The sequence below is a fragment of the Gymnoscopelus braueri genome, assembly GCF_963280865.1.
Source record: "Gymnoscopelus braueri genome assembly, chromosome: 7".
In the NCBI taxonomy this organism is placed as follows: Eukaryota; Metazoa; Chordata; class Actinopteri; order Myctophiformes; family Myctophidae; genus Gymnoscopelus; species Gymnoscopelus braueri.
In genome coordinates this window covers 20,544,111-20,557,015 of record NC_137608.1, presented here as the reverse complement: position 1 = coordinate 20,557,015, position 12,905 = coordinate 20,544,111, and the positions used below count along the sequence as shown (strand labels likewise).

Genomic DNA, 12,905 nt, shown 5'->3' with positions numbered 1-12,905 from the left:
GTTTCTGCAGATGGTTATTATAAGGAAGAGAGGAGTAGATTACATCTTCTACCTGTGTACACAATACCCATGTAATACAGGATAACTGACTAACTTTTGCATAGTTTAGACTTTAACTTTTGCGTTTTTTATTCAAAACCAATTAAAACATTGATAACGTGAAAGGTTTAATGCATTTAAAACACATTAAGCTGGTGGTATTATTTAACAAAGATCAGTAATAATGTAGCAGTAATACCAACGGTAACAGGATAGGTGGGCACTTAAAGGGACATCTGGGCACCTCAATGTAAAATTGTCTATTTTGTCCCAAATGTTAAAGAATAAAATATTTGGAAAATGTTTTTAAGTAAATTAAAGTATAGCCTACATGATTAAAACATGCTTTACATTCGACAATTAAGGTCTAATATTTCTACAAGTGCTACTGCAAAACCTGTATATACAGTCATTTTGGGCCATAAACAAGAAGTCGAAGGATCAAATTAAGTCTGAAAATGTGCATGTTCACATCACGTATACTTTACATTACTTAAGACATTTTTTTAATATTTAATTTTTTGACATTTTGGACAAAAATAGCCAATTTTACATTAAAGTGCCCAGATGTCCCTATAGTGCCCACCTACCCTGTATCCATACCAACTAATCTTTTATTAAAACAGATAAGCCTATGCCTTTGTAAAACAATAATAAAACACTTCACACAGTCTAACTAACCCAGAACCTAAAATAGCATTGGTTCCATCCACTTCTACTGTAGCCAGTGTGTATTTGATACATTGTAGCCGTAGCCTGGGGGGATACAGGGCACACACACACACACATACACTTGTCGAAGCTCATTTAAAGCTGTGCAGCCTCTACGCAAAGAACAGACAAGAAACGTCGTAGCATAATGATCAATTCTGTAAGATGTTTCTGCTGCTATGGTCGTCATTAATGGCAGACCACTTTTCAGATCAACACAAAAGTATTCTTACCTGCTAATGCCAGTTCGCTCAGCGACCACCAAAGCAGACCGTACAAAAACAACTTCTTTGTGCTTTTCAAAAGCGATTCCATATTTGAACGTGTCAAAATACTGCTTAAGTCTGTAAGTCCAGAAGTTACATATTTACAGATTTGTTTGACTTTAGATTCCCGGTCATTTAATCGACTGTTTCAGGTAGAAGTTGCCCTCCTCCTCTCCTACTTCAGTGTGTTTAGCTATGTGTGTGCACTCACTGCGGACTAGCGCAGAGCAGACCCACACACACACACACACAGCTGCAAATCGCCCGTAACTCCGCCTTGTGTGTGTGTGTGTGTGTGTGTGTGTGTGCGCGCGTGCGTGTGTGTGCGCGCGTGCGTGTGTGTGCGTGCGTGCGTGCGTGCGTGTGCGTGCGTGCAAATTCCAGGAAAAAAAAAAAAGGGACAATCATTTTTGTTTGTTCATGTTTTACTTTTTAGTTATTTGTTTTGACTTGTAATGAGTCTTTTTGTGTGTCACTGTTGGCAATGTCTGTATCATCATCAAACTTGGATGCTTGAAACGTCATAGGCTACTACAACAATAACAGTCAATTTGGTCATGAAATTGATCAAAGTCAAGAAGGTCAATTATGAATGAACAAATGGTACATTAATAACTTCTGAACTGGGCGCCATAGAAGGATATACAGAAGGGTATATCCTACTGTGAATAGTGAGGGCTAAGTGAGGGCTGCAGCCGGGCCAGCGTTGAGGGGCCAACGTTTGGCCAATGAGCAAATTCTCAGTGGCCCCTGCGCTGTAAGCCCGCTGTAGGCCTGTCAGCCTGACCTACGTGGAGGGCCAGTGCAAGCTTGTTTGAGGGGTGTGAGACGGATCGCATTTGTTCCCTTGATTACATGATTGTCTCAGCTGTTTGGTGCTATCCCATCGTCTCTCCCGTTCCTATCTTTATGTGGTTTTCATTTAAATAAAACTGACACTATACAAACAAAATAGGGGACCCCTGTTCTTAGCATTAATAAGAACTAGGCCAATGCCCGTTGGGAATGATGCCCGTTGGGAATGATGTCCATTGGGAACGATGCCTGAAGGGAACTCATGCCCCCCCATTATGCAAGACCTGTTGTCAGAGTTCTTAGTGCAGTACCTACTACCTACTAAGTACTTGGAGACCAGTCTATATGTCGTCAGTACTATGACATCACTCTGATGACTTTTTAAGAACATATTTTTGGGCGGTGTAGCCGCCCCTATAAGTGGGGTTGAGACACCTCGTTAGTATTAGTTTCCTGCACTGTGATTGGCCCACCTAGCCCTGCTAGCTGTACTGTGATTGGCTGACTCTATTGGCTGACTCTATTCAGCACTGTGATTGGCTAGCGAGACACATGATGACATTAATAACCTATAAATAGGATTATGCACTTCCAAAAAACTCTTTTTTTTGGAAGTGAGCTTCCATCACTATGATGACCACTGTGATGACCACACCACCCACTTCACACTGGGTGTGATTTTTTTGTTTTATCCAAAACATATCACTTACAGTACCTTTAATTTAATATTATGGTCTATTTTGGCACATTATTCATTTTGATTATTGGTACCGGTCATTGTCATTCATTTCTTTGTATATTTCAGTAAAGGCTTTTTAAGTTTAAGTTACACTGGCTATGCAACACAAATGTTTTGCGGCGCTCGGCCGATCAGTTAAGCAGATGGGTCAGGTTAGCCTATCAGGGTCGTGTGAGACACACGGCAAGTTTGAGCTACGCCCGGGACAGAGTGACAGACAGACATGGGGGAGCTGTCATTTACATTCCCACCCTGATTTGTTTCCCCAGTTTGTCCCTGTACAAACATAATTGACACAGGATATTAACGATCAGCATCCTTTTTCATAGCACCCCCCCATTGCCTTGTGGCTTTTCATACATGCACACAATGCCAAGACATTGTCATGCACCACACAGACAATGATGGAGCTTGGCAGGGTCATGCCTCCTGGTGGAGTTATGCGCTCCACTGAGCATCCCTTTCAAAATTAGTATCTGGAGACAAAACTTTTTTGCACTCCACGTAGACCACAAGGCTTGAGTATAAAAACTACTTAATGAAATCATTTGAGAAAAGTAAATATTATAGTGAAAAATACATTTAAATCACAGCCCCCCTATTTCCCTGCATTTGTCTACAGGTACACTCTGCCCTGTCCAATATGGAGAACATGTTTGCATCGCTGCAACTGGCCCTAATGTGAAGAGGTGAAGGGGTAACATCACTGTACTCAAGTTATCACCAAATTTAACTGACAAACATGAAAAATACAGACATAATGAATTGTCTAGCAAACTTCCACAAGCCAAAAATGCAGTGTGACACTTGGATGCTCAAGTTGTCTGAACAAAGTGACTATGCATTCGTTAAATACATAACATCACATCACATCATCAATACCTGTCTCAAGGCCGTTAGTTCCAGGACATGAAGGTCTACTAGTGCTGCAGAATGCACATATCTTACATAGTGTACGCACCTAAAGATTTATCTGGCCCATTTTGGATGAATGAATCCAAACTGCTTTTATTTGAATGGAAAAGAGAATGGCAGATAAATCCTCCAGGTCAGAACAGAACTACTGGCAGTGGTGTACCATTGATGTTGCTAGCTGTAACAGTGCCTGCCCTGCGCAAATCGGTTTGACATAAAACCATAGTATCCTTAGTGTCCTGAGATACATAGAGACTGAGAGACAGAGAGCTAAGATATAACAGAGTGAGAGATCAAATGACGTAATGTCAAATCTCCCTTTGATAAATCTTTCAGCCCCAACAACCCCTCCATCCCCATCACAGTCCATGTACAGCAGCAGCAGCAGCATTGACTAAAGAGTGATCTTCCCAGACTAATGTCTCCTGTCCTGAGTGTACAACAACCTCTACCTGCAAATGTTGGGGAATGCACAGATCCCGTCTGCTGTCTTTCAGCAACTCATCAGCTCTGTAACCAGCCAGAAACAAGGAGACAGACGAACCAAGATCTTTACAGTCTTCAAGCATAGAAACCAAATTGAAAGATGTGAAGGCAAAGTGATCAGTAAAGTATTCATTAAGAATAAAATGACAGTTAAGAGTATTTAGATATCATTCCTGTACAGTACTTAGCATGTGTTTCACACAGCTAATTAAATAAGACCATACAAGCCAATCAATCCAGAACATTATAGTGGATTTAATATTTGAAACAATAAATACATGATATTAAGAACAAAATGTTGGCATAAATCTGTAGCATGTAGATAACGTCAATGTCTCAAAATACTATGTACCTACAACTTAACTTACTGCAAAAAGACAAGGTAGTAGTAATGATAAATAAAACATTTGCTAACATCTCGAGTCCAGTGTTATACTTTAAAAAAAATAACAATCAGTTTGTATATCATTTAATTTACAAAGGCTTATGATCATGCCCCCTCTTCAAGATTACTTATTAGTTCTTTCAGTTAAATCAACTTTCTCTAGAACACACATGATGAATTCAATTTATCAGAAGCAACATTAAGCTCTACTCGCATTTACAATGGGGTCCCAAGGTCTTTGGACCAGAGAATGTTTAAAACCATGGAATGATCATCATGGAACCAGAGTTTAAATACAACATAAATATGACTCTGTTTCAGGTAACAGATAAGAGAACTGTACAGTACATAATGGCATTATAGAGGCATGAAACCACACACAGTGATAATGTGCCCAGTGTCAACATGTCACAATTAGTTTTCTGTACTCTTGTTTGATACAGCTGTAGATCGAATGGTAGAAGTGCCTTTCTGGCATCATGAGGTCAGTGACCATCTCAGTGTGGTCAACTTTGGGGAGCAGGTACAGAGACACTTTCACATCTAGTGAGTTGAGGAGCTCTGAGAACTTTATTGAAGATTCCACAGGAACAATTATGTCAGTGGTTCCATGGATCAAGACAAAGGGTGGCACTCTGGCAGAATCAGGCACAATACAAGAACAGGAGACAGAAATCATTATATTTTGTACAACCAAAAAACATATACTGTGTGTTTGTGTGTGTATAGTCGACAGGTAAGTCAAAATCTCACACCTTTTTAGTTGGTCCTCGCTGAACGTTTTCAGTAGGTGTGTGGGTGAATAGTAAGGGAAGTTCTCCACTCCATTCATGGCTTTGTGCATGGTGGAGACATACTCAACAGCTCGCATCTGTTCATGCTCGTAATGGTCCATGATGTTGTACACACCACTCAAACCTATTCAGAAAAGGAAGAGCAAAAAGATACTGGATTGAATACATGGAATGACTCAACTACATTGATGATTTTAACTCTGTTCTAGGCGTGTCATGTTTTCAGAGCAGAGAACTAGGAGTGTAACAGTTAATCAAATTAATCAATTTAAAATTAAATTAAATGGGAAAATAGAAAAGAATGTTCTTTTAATTTTATTCATCCTCTGAAGTGGACTCTTGACTCTGACCATGACTCTGACATTTTTCGCATATGTGAACACTCCAAATGGACTCAGGCCCCTCTGAAGTGAATGGTTCACTTCTAGTACGTGCTGCAGGTTCACTTCACCATTTGTATTTTAGCCCTCTAGGCTTGCTGCAGATAGATCGCCTGCTGCTCCAACCCTAAAAAAGAACTGTAGTTTGAACAGAAAGAGGACTGAGGCCTTATCAGAGATTAATTTGACGAGAAAGAGAATCAAGTTATCTTTGCAAAATGAACTCAGTCCCTTTTCTTTGGTTTTCTAGTTATTGGTCCAGGATTCATTTTGGTTAGTTTAAAAAGGACTATATCTTTGCTGTTCGGGTGGAACCTCATACTGTATGTCCAAAACCGTTCCTTATTATTTTATTATAAAAGAGTGAAAATAGCAGTCCTACAAGCTCACAAAGCTTCGCATCGCGACGTGTTGTGACACTTTTGTGTGACACTCTTGTATGATGAAGTAGGGCATTCATTTGTGAAAAAAACATTGAAATGTGATTATTATTATCAATTTATTTTACAAATTATATTTATAGCTTCTCAAGTATTCGTTTAAACGAAAAAGTAATCGATAGAATAAATGCTAAGAAAATAATTGATAGTTGCAGCCCTACAGACAGCCTCCATCCAAACAGGGCCGGAATGGATTCTAACAGACAATGTTCTCCGCTGCCGTCAGCAGCCATCTGGACACTATTGGACGTCTCACCACGTGAAAGGGAGGGGCCACCCATGGAACACACCTGAGATTTGATTGTCACAAAGGGTCTCAATATTTAAAAGATTGATCATTTCTGTTTTCTTTGCACAGCAGCCATATTGCGAAGACATTCACAGGTGTTACCAATGATACTAATGAAGGCTCTGTTCCATTCTGGTCAAACAGAGTCAGGGTGCTGATGTTGTGCATGTTGGCTCACTGGAAACACTCCGTTACACCAGTGGACTACAATTGGGGTCCAGGGACCCTCGTGGTTCCTTAAGGGGTTTCCAAATGGCACCTTACGGGTGTGTAACTCTGAGAGTGTACAAATGGAACCAAATGGACCCGTAAGGGTCCATTTGGTTCCATTTGTACACTCTCAGAGTTATGGTGGTTGTGGAAATTGAAAAGTCTGAGAACCACTGTGCTACTCTAAATGGAACAGAGCCTTCATTAGTATCATTGGTAACACCTAGAAGGAAGTGATAATATGGCTGCTGTGCATAGAAGAGCCTATTACTCCTGATATCCAAATTAGATTAGACTAGCCCATACCCGGCGATGTGCACAGTCAAACTATATGCAGACGTTTGGGTTATGCGCTCGGTATGCACAGTGATTTAACCCTATTGGCGTGTGGTGTACTGTGTGTGTGTGTGTGTGTGACAAGCCGGTCATTTACGACCCAACCTGGGATCGGTGCCACCCACAACCATGAGAAGTTGATGTTTACGTTGTTTCAGCTAAGCGATGTGTGCTAATAACACAACGTGGATTTGAACAGTGCACATGTCAATGTGCGTGTGTGGACACAGGCCCTAAATGAAAGTCTTTATAAGTTTGCAGCGTCTGTATGTTCTGCCGTTGTCTCTGTTGCAGTGTGTGTGTGTGTGTGTGTAAGCCAAGTGTAATAAACAGCTTACATTTTGGAAAAGTGAAAAACAAGCTTCCACACTGTCTTCATGTGGTAATGGACAAAGGGTGTGTGTAAGTTCAGATGAATTGCTCAACCCATTGAGGGAGAAAAATTAGGATTAGAGAGACTGACTGACTGACTGACTGACTGACAGACAGACAGAGGTTTCCTTAAAACATAATAGGAGTAATAGAAAATATTACACCAAAGAGAACATTAAAGCACTTTTTATGAAAGCGCTCTCATCAGTAGTATCATCCATCACCAAGCCCCAAATGTTATGGATGTCATACACCTGTTAGGGTTAAACAAAGATCTAAAGCCATCATTATTAAAGCCATCAATACTTCCATGTTTGATTTAAACACATGTCAACACTACAACCATGCAAAAATAACAGACAGACAGGATATAAGGCCATCAACTACAAAACCCATATGGAAACAGTGCAGCATCTCAAGCCGTCCACCTGCAAACAATATTATATAAATATCTATAGACTATAACGTTTGTGGGGGGAAAGAGCCGGCTTACCAATAATTCCTCTTATTGCCAATGCAGTCTCCTGCTGCTTGGTTTCCTCTACGAAGAGCTCATCTCTACCTTCAATGAGAAAAAAGGTGACCAGTGCGGACAGATGTGCACCTGCTGAGTGTCCGATCAGCACTATGTTATTCTGTGGAGAAAGGAATACGACAAAAATGCATTGGAGGACACATTATTGACTTACATGAGGTGAAAATGAATGTGCAAGTACATAATCATATACCGGTACTTAATTTATAGTATGAATCAGGATATAAAAGCGTGGTGCACCATGATGACGCACGCGTTACATTAATTTGTCATCGGGCCCTCAGCAATCTGTGTCATGTGACTGGTCTGGCGTTATGGCTTGCAGCTGGGTCAGATTAGGCACCATTACTTTGGTTACATTTAGACATGAACCATATTGGATGTTCAACTTTCCTTGCGTATGTTCTGTGGTCTGCAGCTACATCATTGACAGTACTGTAAATGTGCATGTATGTCTCCACCCATGAGAACCTGTGTGCATTGAGGTACAGTACTGTACATGTAGGCACTTTCGGTGAGGCTATATGTGAACAGGAGAACTTCCATTTCTCCATCAGTATACAATGCATATTTTATTGCTTCAATTGGCGCTTTTCCAGCTGCATGGTCCCGGCTCAACTCGGCTTGATTTAATGGTTAAATAATTAATAGTCACACTTGATAATATTACTGTCCATTTCGTATCAATTTATGTTGTATGTGGTGTGTACAAAAAAGTATAATACACTTTATTTGTATAGCACTTATAACAATGTTACAAAGTGTTTTACAAAAAAATCACTTACTTTGTCAAGGTTGAACTTTTCTGCATTCTCTTGTGCCCAGAGCAGACAGTCAGCAATATCTTGGACCATACCTAAAACATTTGACTATGAATCAAATGAAATGTGAGTTAAAAAACAAACCAAAACGTAGTTCAGGCAACCTAGTAAAACTGCTAATGCTGTAGAGAATTACTTCAGTGGATAGTGAGGACTAAAGAGTACTAAACGGCATTGTTCACATTGTCGCTGTTGGGCAGAAACCTTTTGTCTCCATATTTCATGCTATTTTTGCAACAATTTAAAAGTGTGGGTTTTTATAAATATTGAACCAAAAAAAAGTATTAACGAGAGCTTGTGGTTTCCACCCGACAGTGACGATATTTACAACGTACAGTATAGGCAGGTACAATGAACTGTACTGAGAACATCTTACCTCTGGATAGTGGCAGTAGTCAGGACAAATGACCGCTGCACTCAGCTCTTCAGCCATCTGCCTGGCCAATAGACAGTATATGGACCTGTCTCCTGAGCCCCATGCACCTCCATAGATAAACACCACCACGGGCACAGGCCCATTTCCACACTTGTCCAGCGTGGGAGAGTAGTACAAATCCAGCTTGTTGCTTCGACGCCCAAACGTGATGCCCTTTGAAGAGTTCAAGAACACAAAATTGTTAGGTTTAAACACAGGTGCACTGGCCAACCCGGTTTACAGATCTGAGGTCTGTATTAGGGCTCGTCTTTACTTGGCCAAACAAAATGCAAACAAAAGTCTGTAGTGTATACATTTGAATATGCAGCATTGTATACTTCATCTGTTGTAGTGTTACTGCAAGTGACACACCTTTTTATAATGCTTACGGTTTTCAACATCCTTATACCATGACTTCCATTGGAAGTACAGCTTCCCATACTGTAGGTATTTCAATGTTTCCAGCACAGCTCTGGTCAAACAATATATTCGCCTGACGGAGAATTCAAACAAAAGATTAAGAGGTCATGAAGCAAAATAATCCTTTGAGAGAGAACACTGTAAAAACCTGGGATTTATCATTTAACTCTTGAGAGTGTACATTACAAATGGGTCCATTTGATTAGGGGAGTTACAAAAGGATAAATTAACACAGGGTTTTATTGTGAATGCATGATATAAAAAAAGATCTCTACATCAGAAAGAACACCTTCATCACCTTTTCTGTAATTAAAATGAACTAATGTATTGTATACCCTTTGTTACACATGTATTTGTGTGTCATTACAATTGCCCTTTACAAGTATTTTATTGCAAGAAAAAAAAAAGATCAATGCCTCTAATATTTATTGGACAGTTACCTTGGTTTCAGAGCTTCGATGTACTTTTTATATCCAGGCTTATTGGGCCAACCGTATATCCACTGGGCAACTAGTGAGATGGAATATGGGAGGCCCACCAGTAGTGCACCTGCTGCCACGGGCAGTGAAACGTGACCTTTCAGACCACTCCTTAAAGAGTTTAAAGAACAAATCGTAAGCACCCAAAATGTTAAAAAGTGTCAAAAGTCATAATTATTTTTGAAAGAAAATAATACATTATTTCACGAAGGTGCTTACATGTTTTAATTCCGTTGTAGTGCTTTCTCTTCTGGATCAGGTTCTGGAAAACAATAGACAACATGTGAGTAATAATCGGTTTGTGATCTGTAATCTTTGTGCACTTACTCACTTACTTATGAGGAGGATTCTGTGGTGTAAAGTAACTAAGTACGTTTACTCAAGTACTGTACTTGTCAATACACTTCTTTTACAATTTAGACTTTACTGGAGTATTTCCAATTTTCTGTACTTTTACTTCTACTCCACTACATCTCAGAGTCAAATATTGCACTTTTACTCCACTACAATTATTTGAGATCTTTAGTTACTAGTTACTTTGAAGATTTTGATTATTATTACAAATTAAAAGGTAGGGTAAGTGATATTTTTTGGTTAAAACAAAAAGTATTTTGTTAAAAGGTTAAAGCACTATATTGTGATAGTAATCATTGCTATAGAGTGTTTGTTCAGTAACAGGGGCCTCCCCGTCTCTCCAGCTCTTTAATAAACAGAAAATATTTTTTTTGGTAGGTGACAATATTTCAGCCAATCAGAAGAGAGTACCCATTTATCAGCTTAATTTTTATAGTGTTCCAGTTCCCATTTTGTCAGCTCATTTCTTAGTGTCATCACTTCCAATTTCACTTGTTTAATCTGTATCCTGACTGAATTCTCTATCCTTATTGGATAAAATTGGAAATGAAACGAAAATACATTTTCTGTTTTATCAAGAGCTGGAGAGACACGGAGACTCCTGTTACTGATCAGACACTCTATAGCAATGAGTACTATCAGAATTTAGAGCTATTTAACACTTATTTTAACCAAAGAAAATCACTTACCCTACCTTTAACCACTCCAGCCCTTAATTTTCGGCCAATTGAAAATAGCTATTTTCAAAAGATTTGTATACACTTGAAAACTAGTGAAATGGGACATTCTGCAGAATGAGTACTTTCTACTTTTGGTACTTTAAGTACATTTTGATACCAATACTTTTGTACTTTTACTCAAGTAAATTTTGAATTTCGGACTTTTAATTGTAACTACTATTTCTACATTGCAGTATTGATACTTTTACTTAAGTAAAACATGTGAGTCCTTTTTCCACCACTGGGAGGATTGCATAAACAAAATCCCTAGAATGCATTTGAACTGTGACGATGCGAGCGCCCTCTTCTGGTGACTCAATGGTACTGCTGCTGTTAGCTAGTGACTGTGGGAAGTTACATATGTGTCCTGCTCTGTTGATCTTTCACATCACAATCACACAATATTATTTGTTGTGTAAATAACAATAATTCAGTTTTGACCTGTTTTCATGTACGCGTTGGTCGACTCCAAATTCATCACCCAATCAGCAATGTTGCTGAACGACCGTACGACGATGACAGAATGTCATCCATTCCTTGGGTTTCCTGAAAATAAACAGCAGTTAAAAAGGTCTTCGTAAACAATATACAGCAACAGCATGCTATACTCATCACAGGTTTGTGTTTTTAATTATTATTATTTCAAACGATACATAACATAACTGACATTTTTGATCATGGACCATTTTCTCTCGAATCCAGGGGATGCGAGAGAAATTGCGTCTTCAGTCTTTGCTTACCCCTGTCCCTGTCCCACATACACACGGATCACTGTCTTTAATACATCTATCACTTCTGTTCAGACGGCTGCCATTGTACAGTCGACCATTAAGAGCGAGTCTTTCTTTATTCGACAGGTTGGTTGGATTTTGTTGTCGCCAGATCTGGTGCCGTGCGGCACTAGCCTACTGTACTGTCTGTACCCACACACACTGTACGGCGCATGAGCTGTCGGCTTAAATCTGCGTCAGCCGATCTACAAGCTCACAGCGGATGGCGGAGACGACGCGATGTGAGCTTGTAGATCTGCTCTTTTTACATTCTTACGGGCAAGTGACCGATTTCCGGTTAGTACGTGCGCAGTGACGTTTATCCGGCTGTCAAAGAAAGGAAGAAAGAAAGAAAGAAAGAAAGAAAGAAAGACATTTTAGAGCCAAACCATTCCATAAACCATCATTCCTTCTTTATTTATTTTTTTCAGAGAATGGTCTCTGGTCTACAACCATAATGTTTTTGCATGTTATTATATTATGGTACCAGAGGTTATTCAGATTATTATGAAAACTTTGTTATAGTGGTTCTCTTTTCAGCTACAGTTTGTCTTTACTAGCAAGTAGCAACATCCTTTTTTTAAATCGTGTTTAGGGCTATAATAACCTGTGGAATTATTATGCTTATCAACACAGTGAACAACATTCCGATACCACTGTCTTTATGGATATGTGTACCTTTATGTATGGCTGTAGGATTATTAAAGTGTAATGAATCTAAACACATTTCCCCAAGTGTGCCATATGTCTTGAGTCCAGTGTTGGAAAGTAACTAAGTAGGCTACATTTACTCTAAGTACTGTACTTAAGTAAAAGTACTGTACTGTACTTAAGTACAATTTTGAGGTATTTTTTTACTTTACTGGAGTATTTGTTTTCAAAACGTACATTACCCACTTCAGCCCTACTGTAAATACATTTCGGCCATTTGAAAATAGCCGATCTACAAGCTCACAATGCGTTGCGATGCGAGAATTGTGAGCTTGTAGATCTGCTATTTTCAAAAGATTTTATACATTTAAAAACGTCTGAAATTTGCTATTCTGCACAATGAGAACTTTCTACTCTTGGTTCTTCCAGTACATTTTTATACCAATAACTTTGTACTTTTACTCAAGTACATTTTTAATTATTGACTTTACTTGTAACAGAGTATTTCTACATTGCAGATTGATACTTTTACTTAAGTACTTTTTCCACCACTGCTTGAGTCCACATGTAAACATCTGTTTCTC

The 12,905-nt window shown here is 39.2% G+C and overlaps 2 protein-coding genes across 2 annotated transcripts in view; both read right to left on the bottom strand.

Moving 5' to 3' along the window:
• cspg4ba (chondroitin sulfate proteoglycan 4ba) overlaps positions 1-1,174 on the bottom strand; it is a 28,648-nt gene extending 27,474 nt beyond the window's left edge. Inside the window, exon 1 of the mRNA XM_080433951.1 lies at positions 984-1,174. Within this exon, the coding sequence (XP_080290077.1) occupies positions 984-1,065 (82 nt within the window). The 5' untranslated portion in view covers positions 1,066-1,174. The remainder of the gene's footprint in view (positions 1-983) is intronic.
• A 3,012-nt stretch (positions 1,175-4,186) lies between these two features.
• Positions 4,187-11,818, bottom strand: LOC308088752 (uncharacterized protein). The gene is made up of 10 exons (XM_080433315.1): positions 11,641-11,818; positions 11,342-11,446; positions 10,047-10,089; positions 9,789-9,938; positions 9,301-9,421; positions 8,890-9,102; positions 8,478-8,561; positions 7,651-7,792; positions 5,092-5,254; positions 4,187-4,971 (listed from the first exon to the last, which is right to left on the bottom strand). Coding segments are annotated over exons 3-10 (1,110 nt in total). The 5' UTR covers positions 10,049-10,089; positions 11,342-11,446; positions 11,641-11,818; the 3' UTR covers positions 4,187-4,736.
• Positions 11,819-12,905: the final 1,087 nt, after the last annotated feature.